Source organism: Cydia amplana, chromosome 9, assembly GCF_948474715.1.
Source record: "Cydia amplana chromosome 9, ilCydAmpl1.1, whole genome shotgun sequence".
Taxonomy (NCBI): domain Eukaryota; kingdom Metazoa; phylum Arthropoda; class Insecta; order Lepidoptera; family Tortricidae; genus Cydia; species Cydia amplana.
The window spans coordinates 7,528,808-7,542,770 of NC_086077.1; the positions used below are offsets into that span (position 1 = coordinate 7,528,808).

The 13,963-nt window shown below is 34.6% G+C and overlaps 1 protein-coding gene across 1 annotated transcript in view; it reads right to left on the reverse strand.

Annotated features, from left to right (window-relative positions):
* The window catches only part of LOC134651054 (phospholipid-transporting ATPase ABCA1-like), a 45,224-nt gene that overhangs the window by 26,426 nt on the left and 4,835 nt on the right, over positions 1 to 13,963 (reverse strand). The window contains exons 5-8 of the mRNA XM_063506037.1: positions 10,814 to 11,058; positions 9,381 to 9,491; positions 8,663 to 8,804; positions 455 to 634 (exon numbers count right to left, since the gene is read on the reverse strand). Of these exons, the coding sequence (XP_063362107.1) occupies positions 455 to 634; positions 8,663 to 8,804; positions 9,381 to 9,491; positions 10,814 to 11,058 (678 nt within the window). The remainder of the gene's footprint in view (positions 1 to 454; positions 635 to 8,662; positions 8,805 to 9,380; positions 9,492 to 10,813; positions 11,059 to 13,963) is intronic.

The following is a 13,963-nucleotide window of genomic DNA, read 5'->3' on the forward strand; positions in this document are numbered from 1 at the left end:
ACGCATCACATAATGTTAGGGCATATTTATTATGAAGGATACCTTCACCTATTTGACTTATTTATGTGAGCGAATTATATTTAAAATTCGATAATTTCATAGATCTAAATTTAATGTAGACAGCCTAAACTTACAGCGTTATATAGGCGTCTGCGATGACGTGTACCTACCTATGATATGCAGTATAGAGGAGTAATAATAAGTATATATATGCATGTAAGAGGCCAAGGGAGTTCAAGAATAATTTACAAATATCATGGACAATAATCAAATGTTAACTTCTATATAACCAACGAAAATTAAAAAAATAGATAAGTAATATTAAGGTAGAGTCATCAGCAGAAACAACTAAGAGCAAATATGTACATGCTCTTACTTCTGTTGCTATTATGAGGTTCTGCTGCTGACTGTACTACGTATATAAAGGTCGGTTTTACATAAAGCGATACATTACCTCTTGAAGTGCCCTCACAAGTAACAAGCATCTGAAAGGCGAACCCCATCGCCGCATTCGAAATTAAACTTAGCATCATCTTTTTAAACCAGTGAACATCTTCGTAAATGATTTGCGTGAGCATATACACCGAGTATGTGGTAAACCAGGCCAGCCCCATGAATGACGCGGCGGTATTAGCTGCAACAGAATGACTTGTATAATTCATGGCAATGACTAATGAGCGGGTATAACCTCTAGCCGCCCATACGTCAAACCTTGCCAAGCAAAATGAAATTTTATTTTGTCAACACAAAGTTCAAATTAGAATGGAACAGGAGACCTTTTTATAGGTCTCTGGGTGGCTAGAGGATAAAGAAAAGTACAAGGTCCATCGATTTAGTAATTAATCTACGAACACCTGGGAGTTGAGGCATTTCTAGGTGTCTGTGTTTTAAGTTTGCAGGTTGGAATACCTGGAATGGCTATGATCTGTACGGATATGATGGTCGTTCTTGTCTACGTGACAGCGTGATAAAACGGTGTCCGTCACTTTCTTTCCCACGGTGTTAAACAGTGACAGTTATTTTATCACGTGGATAAAGATGGATAAAGCTATCCATAATAGGCTGGCTGGTCTACAATGTGACGAACAAAATGAATTTTAGAAAATGTCTGCTTAGGTGTATCATACATGTCTAATTAAATCGCGTTTCAAAATTAGACGGAATGTAGGCTAGCTATCATAAAAATATGGAATCATTTATAAAAATACTAGCTGTTGCCCGCGACTTCGTACGCGTGGATTTGTATATTGGTGGTTATATATTCTATATTAGCTTAGAACATTATGCAGAAAACGATAGCAGTAGGGACTGCAGTTAATCATTTGTTAATTATTATACACAACCTGGCTACGAAGTTTCAAGCCCCTAACTGAATAAAATTGTTCTCGATATAATCCCTCTCAACCCCCAGCATATTTTCAAGTCCACTATTTAGTAAAACCTACTACCTAACTACCTATTTACGAAGTTTGAAGTTCCTAGCTTTAAATAAAATTTGAACTCTCTACCAACTTTCAACCCCTTCTTAAACCTTTTAGGGGATGAATTTTTAAAAAAGCTGAAATTACTTATTATGTATTATAATAATATGCCTTTATACAACGATTCAAGCCCCGCACTCAAAAAAATGTTTGACCTCCATACAAATTTTCAACCCCTTTTTTACCAACTTGAGGGAAGAATTTTCAAAAATGCCGAAATTACTTTTCTTGTATTCTAATAATATGTCTTTATACAAAGATTCAAGTCCCGCACACAAAAATGTTTGATCTCCATACAAATTTCAATCCCTTTTTCACCACCTTGGGGGATGAATTTTCAAAAACGCTGAAATTACTTTTCTTGTATTCTTATAATATGCCCTTATACGAAGATTCAAATCCCGCACTCAATAAAATATTTGATGTGCATACAAACTTTCAACCCCTTTTTCACCACCTTGGGGGATGAATTTTCAAAAACGCTGAAATTGCTTTTCTTGTATTCTAATAATATGCCTTTATACAAAGATTCAAGTCCCGCACTAAAAAAAAATGTTTGAGATCCATACAAACTTTCAACCCCTATTTAACCCTTTCAAGGGATGAATTTTTAAAAACGCTGAAATTACTTTTCTTGTATTCTTATAGTATGCCTTTGTACAAAGATTCAAGTCCCGCACTCAAAATAATATTTGATGTGCATACAAACTTTCAACCCCTTTTTCACCACCTTGAGGGATGAATTTTCCAAAATTTTGAAATTAGTTTTCTTCTCTTTTATTATAATACCTTTTTACGAAGTTTCAAGTTCCTAGCTTACAATAAAATTTGAACCCCAAGACAAACTTTCATCCCCTTTTTAACCCCCTTAGGGGTTGAATTTCCAAAAAACGTCCCATAGCTTTTTTTTGTAATCGGCTATTATGCTTTTCTAAGAAGTTTCAAAGCATTTGTAATGGATTCAAACTTTCAACCCCTTTTTATCCCTTTTAGGGGATGAATTTTCAAAAACGCTGAAATTACTTTTCTTGTATTCTAATAATATCTCCATATACGAAGTTTCAAGTCCCGCAATCAAAAAAATTTTTCTTCTCCATACAAACTTTCAACCCCTTTTTCACCACCTTAGGGGATGAATTTTCAAAAACGCTGAAATTAGTTTTCTTGTTTTTTAATATTATACCTTTTGATAAAGTTTCTAATTCCTAGTTCAAAATAAAACTTGAACCCCGTACAAACTTTCATCACCTTTTTAACCCCCTTAGGGGTAGAATTTCTCAAAATCGCTTCTTAGCTCTTATACATTTTATAAATGCAACCTCGTGTCCAAATTTCAACTTTCTAGCATTTGTAGTTTCGCGACTTCGTACGCGTGGATTTGTATATTGGTGGTTATATATTCTACATTAGCTTAGAACTTTATGCAGCAAAATATTGCAGTAGGGCGGTTAATCATTTGTTAATTATTAATATTATACAACGCATGAGATTTGTCTTTCACAACCCACGAAGTTTCTAGCCCCTAACTAAATAAAATTGTTCTCGACATAATCCCTCTCAAGCCCCTTAGAAGATTTTCATGTCCTCTATTTAATAAGACCTACTACCTAACTACCTATTTACGTAGTTTGAAGTAAATAAAATTTGAACCCTATATAAACTTTCAACCCCTTTTTAACCATTTTAGGGGATGAATTTTTAAAAACGCTGAAATCACTTTTCTTGTATTCTAATAATATGCCTCTGTACAAAGATTCAAGCCCGTTCTCACAAAAATGTTTGAACTCCATACAAAATTTCAACCCCTTTTTCACCACCTTGAGATATAAATTTTCAAAAACGCTGAAATTATTATTTTTTTCGTTTTAATATAATACCTTTTTATGAAGTTTCAAGTTCCTAGTTTAAAATAAAATTTGTACCCTGTACAAACTTTCAACCCCTTTTTAAACCTGTTAGGGGATGAATTTTACAAAACGCTGAAATTACTTGTATTATCTTCTAATAATATCCTCAAATACAAAGATTCAAGTCCCGCGCTCGAAAAAGTTTTTGATATCCATACAAACTTTCAACCCCTTTTTCGTCACCTTAGGGGATGAATTTTCAAAAACACTGAAATTAGTTTTCTTGTGTTTAAATTTAATATCTTTTTGCAAATTTTCAAGTTCCTACGAGGGGCGTTCAAAATATTCTCGGTATTGATATCTTACGACCTCTTCTAAAATTTCTTTCGTTACTGGCCGCTAAGGTTTATTCATTGACATTAAAAAAAAGTATAATTCAAACCGAGATAGTCTTTTGTTTTTCTGCAATTGCTGAACAAACATGAACATCCTGTGCGAATTGACAATGTTAACTAAATTAGAACATCGATGCGTGATAAAATTCTTGACAAAACAGGGTAAAAATCAAAAAACCATAAAAGAGGAAATGGATTGTGTTTACCGTGAGTCTGCTCCTTCTTTATCTACCATTCAAAAGTGGTCAAGCGAGTTTAAACGCGGAAGGGAGAGTATTGAAGATGACCCTAGACCTGGCCGGCCTGTAGTAGCTACTTCACAAGAAAATATTGATAAAGTGGAAAAACTTATATTGGAAGATGGTCGAGTGAAGGTAAAATCTATAGCACAAGTAACCAATCTCTCTATTGGTACCGTACATGATATTATACATGACCATCTTAATATGTCAAAAGTAAGTGCAAGATGGGTTCCGCGAATGCTGACTCGGCTTCAAAAAGACATGCGTGTAGCTTGTTGTTCCGATTTTATTGACCTGTGCGGTGAAAATCTTGATGAGGTGCTGCAAAGAATAGTTACTGGAGATGAAACCTGGGTTCATCATTATGACCCAGAGAGTAAACAAGAGTCCATGCAGTGGCACATTAAGGGTTCAGCTCATCCCAAGAAGTTGAAGGTCATCCCTTCAGCTGGCAAGGTCTTGGCCACGATATTTTGGGATTGTGAAGGAGTATTACTAATCGATTATAAAGAAAAAGGTGTAAATATCACAGGACAGTACTACGCTAACATTCTACGTCAATTAAAGGATGTAATTAAAGAAAAGAGGCGAGGAAAGTTAACCAAAGGTATTCTGCTTCTGCATGACAACGCCCCCGTCCATACTGCTCATATTGCCAAGGCAGCTATTGTTGAACGTGGGTTTAAAACTGTTACTCACCCACCGTATAGTCCGGACTTAGCCCCCAGCGACTTCTTTTTGCTCCCCAATCTTAAAAAGGATCTGCGTGGAAATAAATTTTCTGACGATGAAGCATTGAAGGCGGCAGTGGAGGAGCATTTTTACACGAAAGATAAAAAATATTTTTACGAGGGATTAAAAATAATAATTGATCGATCTTTTAAGTGTATGAACATAGGGGGGGAGTATATTGAAAAATAAAAATATCAAACTTTTCGTACTTGTTTGTTTTCATTCTCATACCGAGAATATTTTGAATACCCCTCGTACCTTAAAATAAAATTTGCACCCCAAGACGAACTTTCATCCCCTTTTTAAATCCCTTAGGGGTTTGAACTTCAAAAAACGTTGCAATTACTTTATTTTGTAATCGGCTATCATGCCTTTCTAAGAAGTTTCAAAGCATTTGTTATGGATTCAAACTTTTAACCCCTTTTTTACCACTTTACGGGATGAATTTTCAAAAACGCAGAAATTTGTTTTCTTGTATTTTAATAATATATCTTTTTACGAACTTTCAAGTACCTAGCTTAAAATAAAATTTGAACCACATACAAACTTTCAACCTCTTTTTAACCCTGTTAGGGGATGAATTTTACAAAAGGCTGAAATTACTTTTCTTGTCTTTTAATAATATCCCCAAATACAAAGATTCAAGTCCCGCGCTCGAAAAAATGTTTGAGATCCATACAAACTTTCAACCCTTTTTTCACCACCATAGGGGATGAATTATCAAAAACGCTGAAATTAGTTTTCTTGTATTTAAATTTAATATCTATTTGCAAAGTTTCAAGTTCCTAGCTTAAAATGAAATTTGCACCCCAAGACGAACTTTCATCCCCTTTTTAACCCCCTTAGGGGTTGAATTTCCAAAAACGTCGCAATTACTTTATTTTGTAATCGGCTATTATGCCTTTCTAAGAAGTTTCAAAGCATTTGTAATGGATTCAATCTTTCAACCCCTTTTTAACCCTGTTAGGGGATGAATTTTCAAAAACGCTGAAATTACTTTTCTTGTCTTATAATAATGTCCCCATATACAAAGTTTCAAGTCCCACACTCACAAAAATATTTGATCTCCATACAAACTTTCAACCCCTTTTTCACCACCTTGGGGGATGAACTTTCAAAAACGCTGAAATTAGTTTTCTTGCATTTTAATAATATATCTTTTTACGAACTTTCAAGTACCTAGCTTAGAATAAAATTTGAACCACATACAAATTTTCAACCTCTTTTTAACCCTGTTAGGGGATGAATTTTACAAAACGCTGAAATTACTTTTCCTGTCTTTTAATAATATCCCCAAATACAAAGATTCCAGTCCCGCGCTCGAAAAAATGTTTGATATCCATACAAACTTTCAACCCTTTTTTCACCACCTTAGGGGATGAATTTTCAAAAACGCTGAAATTATTATTTTTGTATTTTAATTATATATTTTTTTACGAACTTTCAAGTACCTAGCTTAAAATAAAATTTGAACCACATACAAACTTTCAACCTCTTTTTAACCCTGTTAGGGGATAATTTTACAAAAGGCTGAAATTACTTTTCTTGTCTTTTAATAATATCCCCAAATACAAAGATTCAAGTCCCGCGCTCGAAAAAATGTTTGATATCCATACAAACTTTCAACCCTTTTTTCTCCACCTTAGGGGATGAATTTTCAAAAACGCTGAAATTAGTTTTCTTGTATTTAAATTTAATATCTATTTGCAAAGTTTCAAGTTCCTAGCTTAAAATGAAATTTGCACCCCAAGACGAACTTTCATCCCCTTTTTAACCCCCTTAGGGGTTGAATTTCCAAAAACGTCGCAATTACTTTATTTTGTAATCGGCTATTATGCCTTTCTAAGAAGTTTTAAAGCATTTGTAATGGATTCAATCTTTCAACCCCTTTTTAACCCTGTTAGGGGATGAATTTTCAAAAACGCTGAAATTACTTTTCTTGTCTTATAATAATATCCCCATATACAAACTTTCAAGTCCCACACTCACAAAAATATTTGATCTCCATACAAACTTTCAACCCCTTTTTCACCACCTTGGGGGATGAATTTTCAAAAACGCTGAAATTAGTTTTCTTGTTTTTTTAATATAATACATTTTTACAAAGTTTTAAATTCCTAGCTTAAAATAAAACTTGTATCCCATACAACCTTTCATCCCATTTTTAACCCCCTTAGGGGTTGAATTTTTCAAAATCGCTTCTTATCTCTTGTACACTTTATAAATGCAACCTAGTGTGCAAATTTCAACTTTCTAGCTTTTGTAGTTTCGGCTCTGCGTTGATGAATCAGTCAGTCAGTCAGTCAGTCAGTCAGTCAGTCAGGACACTTGCATTTATATATATATATATAATATATAATATATATATATATATATATATATATATATATATATATATATATATAGATAATTCCAGTGTCTCAGGACATCGCAACTACTTGTAAAATAAGTACTATGAAAGTAAACACGGTACATACGACACGAAAGTGTTTTTAGGGTTCCGTAGCCAAATGGCAAAAAACGGAACCCTTATAGATTCGTCATGTCTGTCTGTCTGTCCGTCTGTCTGTCCGTCCGTATGTCACAGCCACTTTTCTCCGAAACTATAAGAACTATACTGTTGAAACTTGGTAAGTAGATGTATTCTGTGAACCGCATTAAGATTTTCACACAAAAATAGAAAAAAAAACAATAAATTTTTGGGGTTCCCCATACTTAGAACTGAAACTCAAAAATTTTTTTTTCATCAAACCCATACGTGTGGGGTATCTATGGATAGGTCTTCAAAAATGATATTGAGGTTTCTAATATCATTTTTTTCTAAACTGAATAGTTTGCGCGAGAGACACTTCCAAAGTGGTAAAATGTGTGTCCCCCCCCCTCCTGTAACTTCTAAAACAAGAGAATGATAAAACTAAAAAAATATATGATGTACATTACCATGTAAACTTCCACCGAAAATTGGTTTGAACGAGATCTAGTAAGTAGTTTTTTTTTATACGTCATAAATCGCCTAAATACGGAACCCTTCATGGGCGAGTCCGACTCGCACTTGGCCGCTTTTTAGGGTTCCGTAGCCAAATGGCAAAAAACGGAACCCTTATAGATTCGTCATGTCTGTCTGTCTGTCTGTCTGTCTGTCTGTCTGTCCGTCTGTCCGTCTGTCCGTCTGTCTGTCCGTCCGTATGTCACAGCCACTTTTCTCCGAAACTATAAGAACTATACTGTTGAAACTTGGTAAGTAGATGTATTCTGTGAACCGCATTAAGATTTTCACACAAAAATAGAAAAAAAACAATAAATTTTTGGGGTTCCCCATACTTCGAACTGAAACTCAAAAATTTTTTTTTCATCAAACCCATACGTGTGGGGTATCTATGGATAGGTCTTCAAAAATGATATTGAGGTTTCTAATATCATTTTTTTCTAAACTGAATAGTTTGCGCGAGAGACACTTCCAAAGTGGTAAAATGTGTGTCCCCCCCCCCCCCCGTAACTTCTAAAATAAGAGAATGATAAAACTAAAAAAAATATATGATGTACATTACCATGTAAACTTCCACCGAAAATTGGTTTGAACGAGATCTAGTAAGTAGTTTTTTTTTTATACGTCATAAATCGCCTAAATACGGAACCCTTCATGGGCGAGTCCGACTCGCACTTGGCCGCTTTTTTTCTTCTAACAGTCCCCGTTCTATCCCGAATAATTAACTATACTCAAAAGAAAAAAATGTTTTCGTTCGTTTCGGGTCGACTTCAGTCATTCTTACATGTATGTTTTGCTTAGGTATACCTCATATGTGTAAATACTTACTTACTTACTAGTTTGGCACGTTGAACCAAAATGAGTCTTGGCCTTATACAAGAGCACGCCATTTTACCCGGTCCTGCACGGATTCACGCCAGTTTTCACTGTAGCATATGTTTAGGTGTAAATAGGAAAATTAAAATAAAGTGCATTTTACCTCTAGTGAAGAACACGCTGATCATAAAAGAAAATGCTAATGAAGCGATGACGAATAGCACCATGAAAAAGAAAAGCACCGACCAAGGCGTGAACGTGAGCACCGAGTATCGGACCCCAGTCTCGGTGGAGTTAAATGGTATCTAGAAACAAAACATAATTGTAATATTACAAAATATTTAAATGAATTTATTGTGCATAATGTTGGCATCAGTGCGACGCGGATATCTTTGACAAACGTAGAAAAAGTATAAAGCTAAAAAAAATGTGCGAGCTTTTACGAGTAACTGTGCATTAAATTCGCACCGTCTGCAAGCACTTGCTTTGCTTGTAGCTATAGGTAACCTGCAAGTAACTGGCGCAAATAAAAGAGCGTGATTGATAATGCACCTGATGCGTTGTAAGGGACACTCTGGTAGACTGCTCACAGATTTTAAGTTTTAACACAATTACCGCTTAGCTACGGTCGTGGCCGATAACGGTTTCCCGTTATGTAGCGAAAATGCTTCGTAAAGGCAAAACGGCAACGTGCAGTGATTAGCGCTGAATGGGTTAACAAATGTAATTTTAACGGCCTTTTGGCTTGTCTACTAAACCCTCATTTCTTAGTCTGTTTGGAATATTAAAAGCTTAAACTACCTTGGACACCGTAAATTTATTTCGTGAATACTTATTTTACCGCAATATCCGAGTCGCACTGAAGTAACTCTAGAATTTACCTTTAATAATATCACCATAAGAATAACGGAAATGAGAACGAATGAGAATTGCTTGATGAACCATGCCAGCCAATGCAGCCAAGACGGCAAGCCCATTATTGTCATTGTTTCCTGAATCAAAAACATATTAAAAGTTTAAAATGTATTACTACCAAGTTTAGCTACTTTAATATTTTTATAAAAAAAAATGGTAAAAATATCATAGCACTAAAGCAGTAGGTAGTCTTTACATTAAAATGGTTATAGCAATACTTACCAAGCTCGCGTTTCAAATCGCGTGCAAGAAAAGTCTCACCTTTTTAATTATCAGAAAATTGCAAGATAAGTTGAATCAATAAAGGCCAGCGCACACCAGCTGCGTGCGCGCAGACATGCCCATGCGCGTGTGCTAAAATGTTAGAGCCGTGCACGCAAACGTCACGCAATAGGATCTGAGAGCCTGCCGCGATCCACGTTCGACGTGTTGCCTCTCTCTCGCACTTATAAATTCGTACGTAAGTGTGACAGGGAGGCAACACGTCGAACTTTGTTCGCAGTAGGCCCTCTGTACATTACCAACAACGCGCATGTGCACGTCTACGCACCAGAGATGTGAAAAATACTTTATAAAAAGTATTTAAATACAAAATACAAATACTTTCTTGATATACTATTTCAAATGCAAAATACAAAATAGTTTTTGAATTTGTATTTAAAATACAAAATACGAAATAGGTATTTTCAAAATACTTTTTAAAAATACAAATACTTTGCGATAAAAGGTACTCTGAATAGTGAATACCTAGTCTGAATTAAAAAGTAGGTATTACTCAGAATATCCGAATTGAAAAGACTCTCTTTATTCTTTGAAAACAGTGTGTCAATCAGTCCTCTATCTAAAGTGCAAATTTCTAGTTGTTTGCTCATATTAACCGGAAGGATGGATGGATGATGGTTTATAACGAACAATTTTTAAAAGCATTAATTTAGATTTGTAATGTTTTACAGCTAGTATAATGCCTCTCGTTAGTGTGATGAAAACGTCTCGTTTGTGTTTCATCAGGGCAGAAAAGTTTGTTCTCCTCTCGTACCTTGAAACCCTCGCAACACTTAAGATTCCACTTTTTTAATGATGAGCGACGTTACTAAACAGATACAACAGTTCCATGTTAAAAGAATGAGAGAGTTGCCAGGATTGTAACATCAGAAGAGATTGTAACTCCTACCAACATTACCTACTATAAAGTATTTTGTATTTTGAAAATAGAAAATAGGTCTCAAAAACTATTTCAAATAAAATACAAAATAGTTTTCTTCAAAAGGTATTTAAATACAAAATACAAAATAGGTATTTTGCATTTTGTATTTGCATTTTAAATACAAGTATTTCAAATAAGTCACATCTCTGCTACGCACACGCATCCGTTGTGCATAACCTTAAAGCTGCGACTTACCTTTAATTGCAGCTCCTTTTCCGAAGTCACAACCCTCACAGTATTTACAAATGTATACGCGAAGCACAGCATTATTATCATGGAGATAAACTTCTCGAGTGCGATCAACAGCTGGTCATCTCTGTAGGCTAACTGAGGGAATCGCTGCAGTAATACTTTAGTGTCCAAGGGCTTTCCTAACTTTTCTTTTATCACGGCCTGTGATACTGCGTGTTGGACTGCTAAGAACATCTCTAGGGAATAGCCTGTTGAAAAGTTTATATGGTTTAGTTGTTGACTTAAACAAACACGCGACTGTAAGGACTTTAGGTATTCAAATGTGAACTTTATGGTTATACATATAAGTGTGGACTGACATATCAATTAGGTTCACAGTTCACATTATTACTATATGTACTTCGGATTATAGACTCTGACAACGCTATGTTTTCCTGCCAAGTGCTACGTCAAGTATGGCGCTCCTATGGGATATGTATGCATTGTCACTACCAAGTCAGTGTAAACTTAGAGAGTGGTCGTAATCGTAATCTATCTATGATTTTTTTTCCAAATTGTCCAACTATAGCAAGGTGACATTAGATAACGTAGTTGAAGGTATATAACAGTAAACAACCTTGAAACTAATAGGGGAGAGTGGGGTATTTCGGAACAATAAGATACTATATTATATGATGTACTTTTACAAGTTTATTAAAATAGGATAGTAAAAGGAGTAAGCAATATATTTTCGTTATTATCTTCTTTATACAATCTGTTTAGGCCCTATGTGATCCCAAGTTAATAACAGAATAGGAAAAGTGATAGGTACTCATTTTTATTATTACCTAATCACTACTTCAGGTAGTTACGAGTAAGGAAAATTAGGTATCTAAAGTCCGTCAACCAAATCTTGTCAGTAGTAAAAGGCGGCAAATTTGAAAAATCGCGGGTTAGCAACACTGTGTTCAAATAATTCCAAAACGCGTGTCATCTGTGTTTTATCTGTGGAATGTGAATCGTGAATGACAGCCGTCACCTTATTTGTTTTCATTTGGTTTTCATTCTGAATCGTTTCTGTTTCAAGAGATATTTCTGCTGTCACCATTAAATACCAAATACCAATACATTAAATAAGAATAAGCAAAGCTAAGGGGCCTACAATGTACAATCATGCTCGTTGATGGTAAACATTACTAAAAATTGAGGTTATGACAAGTATTGGAAGAACTCTTTCGAACTTTTAAGATTATGTTCAGTTTTTTGTTTTAGGGTTAAAAGGCATAAATAAAATTAAAACGTATACCTAAATCTATCCAACAAGACCATAAATTGTGTCCTGACACCGTCTATAGGCCCACATGTCTAATATTTTCAGCAATCAGTTGTGACTATTTACAAAGGTAAACCTTTTAAACACTATTAAGAGCCTTGATTATATCGCCGTTCTTTCGCAATATCTACCTAATCCATACATGTTTGTTGCAGGATTAAATCTTGCCCAATATAAGGCGTTCGTAGTAGGTAGTATCTTTTCAGACAATACTTACCTATGGCGGTTTATGTACGTGTACAACGCAACCAAGTCAAAAAGTGACCCTTATCTTATTTACCTTTAAATTAAATAAACACCCAAATATCAGTTGTTTTATTTTTAATATGTATATTGTACAATATATACCAATCAAAAAAATTACACAGGTATGTCATATAGTGATGGGTAGGACGTCAATTTAAAATGAGTTTGTATGAGTACCTCATTTTCTAAAATGAGGTGTTACAATGTCTTACTTCAAATGAGGTGTGGTACTAGCATATTTTCAGCGTCGACTATTCCATTAATTCCAACGGCGACAAAAATATTTAATGTATATACATATTTATGTATTCATAACTTCCTTTATAAATAAATAAATAATAACATTTAATTGGAGTGCAATTCTGGAGGTTAAGAATAGAACTTTTAGGAGAAAGATAATTTTAGAATCAAGTAAAATGAATAGAGGAGTGAAGTAAGACATTTTTGCGGTACGAAGTACTGCGACAAATTAATAAAATGAGTGGTACAAATGAGGTGCCTCACGAGTGAGCGACTCAACACTAATGTCATATTCATCCAGAACAGTACACTAATTTACATTAACAAGTGGCATATTATATTGTAAATAACAAATATATGCACTATCTAATTATCTGCATTTTGATATGATTTTATTTTAGTAAACTTAGAAGACATAGATAGGGAACAAAGAGAATATAAGCAGTTGTTTTTGATATCTTCAAATTTGTTCATCATTTTGATTAACATTGTTTTAACATCGCTTTTAAATTGTCCGTCCATGTTTCAATTTTTTTCAATAAACCGCGAGTGACAATTTGAATTGACGTACGCAGGGCGCGCTCAGCGGAAAAAAAAATCTGTTGGTTCGATGTACATTGCTGCTTTTCTTAGCACAATACTGCTCTTTGAGTGTTGCCCTACTTTAGTTTGCTTTACATTGCTACTGACAAGATTTGGTTGACGGACTATATCTATTATTATTTTGTCTCCTAATTTTATCCCTTGTATCACTAATTGAACATGTAAAAGAAAAACAGTGAAAAGTAAAAAGGAATGATAGGGTTTTCGTTTTTAATTAAATCTTATGTGAAAACGTTTATTTTCAAGTTTTTTTTACAAATACTAAATTGGTATGCAAATAACCACAGAAACGGCGGCAAAATGATTCAATTTGTGACATCTGTTTGTAATTACAATTACCCCACTTTCCCCTAAGCGTAACTTGATCGCTTTAATAAGATACAGGTATTTAGGACGGCGCTAGACAGGAAGGTTATATGTTAAAGGTATTTTAATATCCAGTAGATGCGTGAATAATCCCAACCTATATTTAATTCATAACATAGCATAAAAAGCGGCCAAGTGCGAGTCGGACTCGCCCATGAAGGGTTCCGTATTTAGGCGATTTATGACGTATAAAAAAAAAACTACTTACTAGATCTCGTTCAAACCAATTTTCGGTGGAAGTTTACATGGTAATGTACATCATATATTTTTTTTAGTTTTATCATTCTCTTATTTTAGAAGTTACAGGGGGGGACACACACATTTTACCACTTTGGAAGTGTCTCTCGCGCAAACTATTCAGTTTAGAAAAAAATGATATTAGAAAC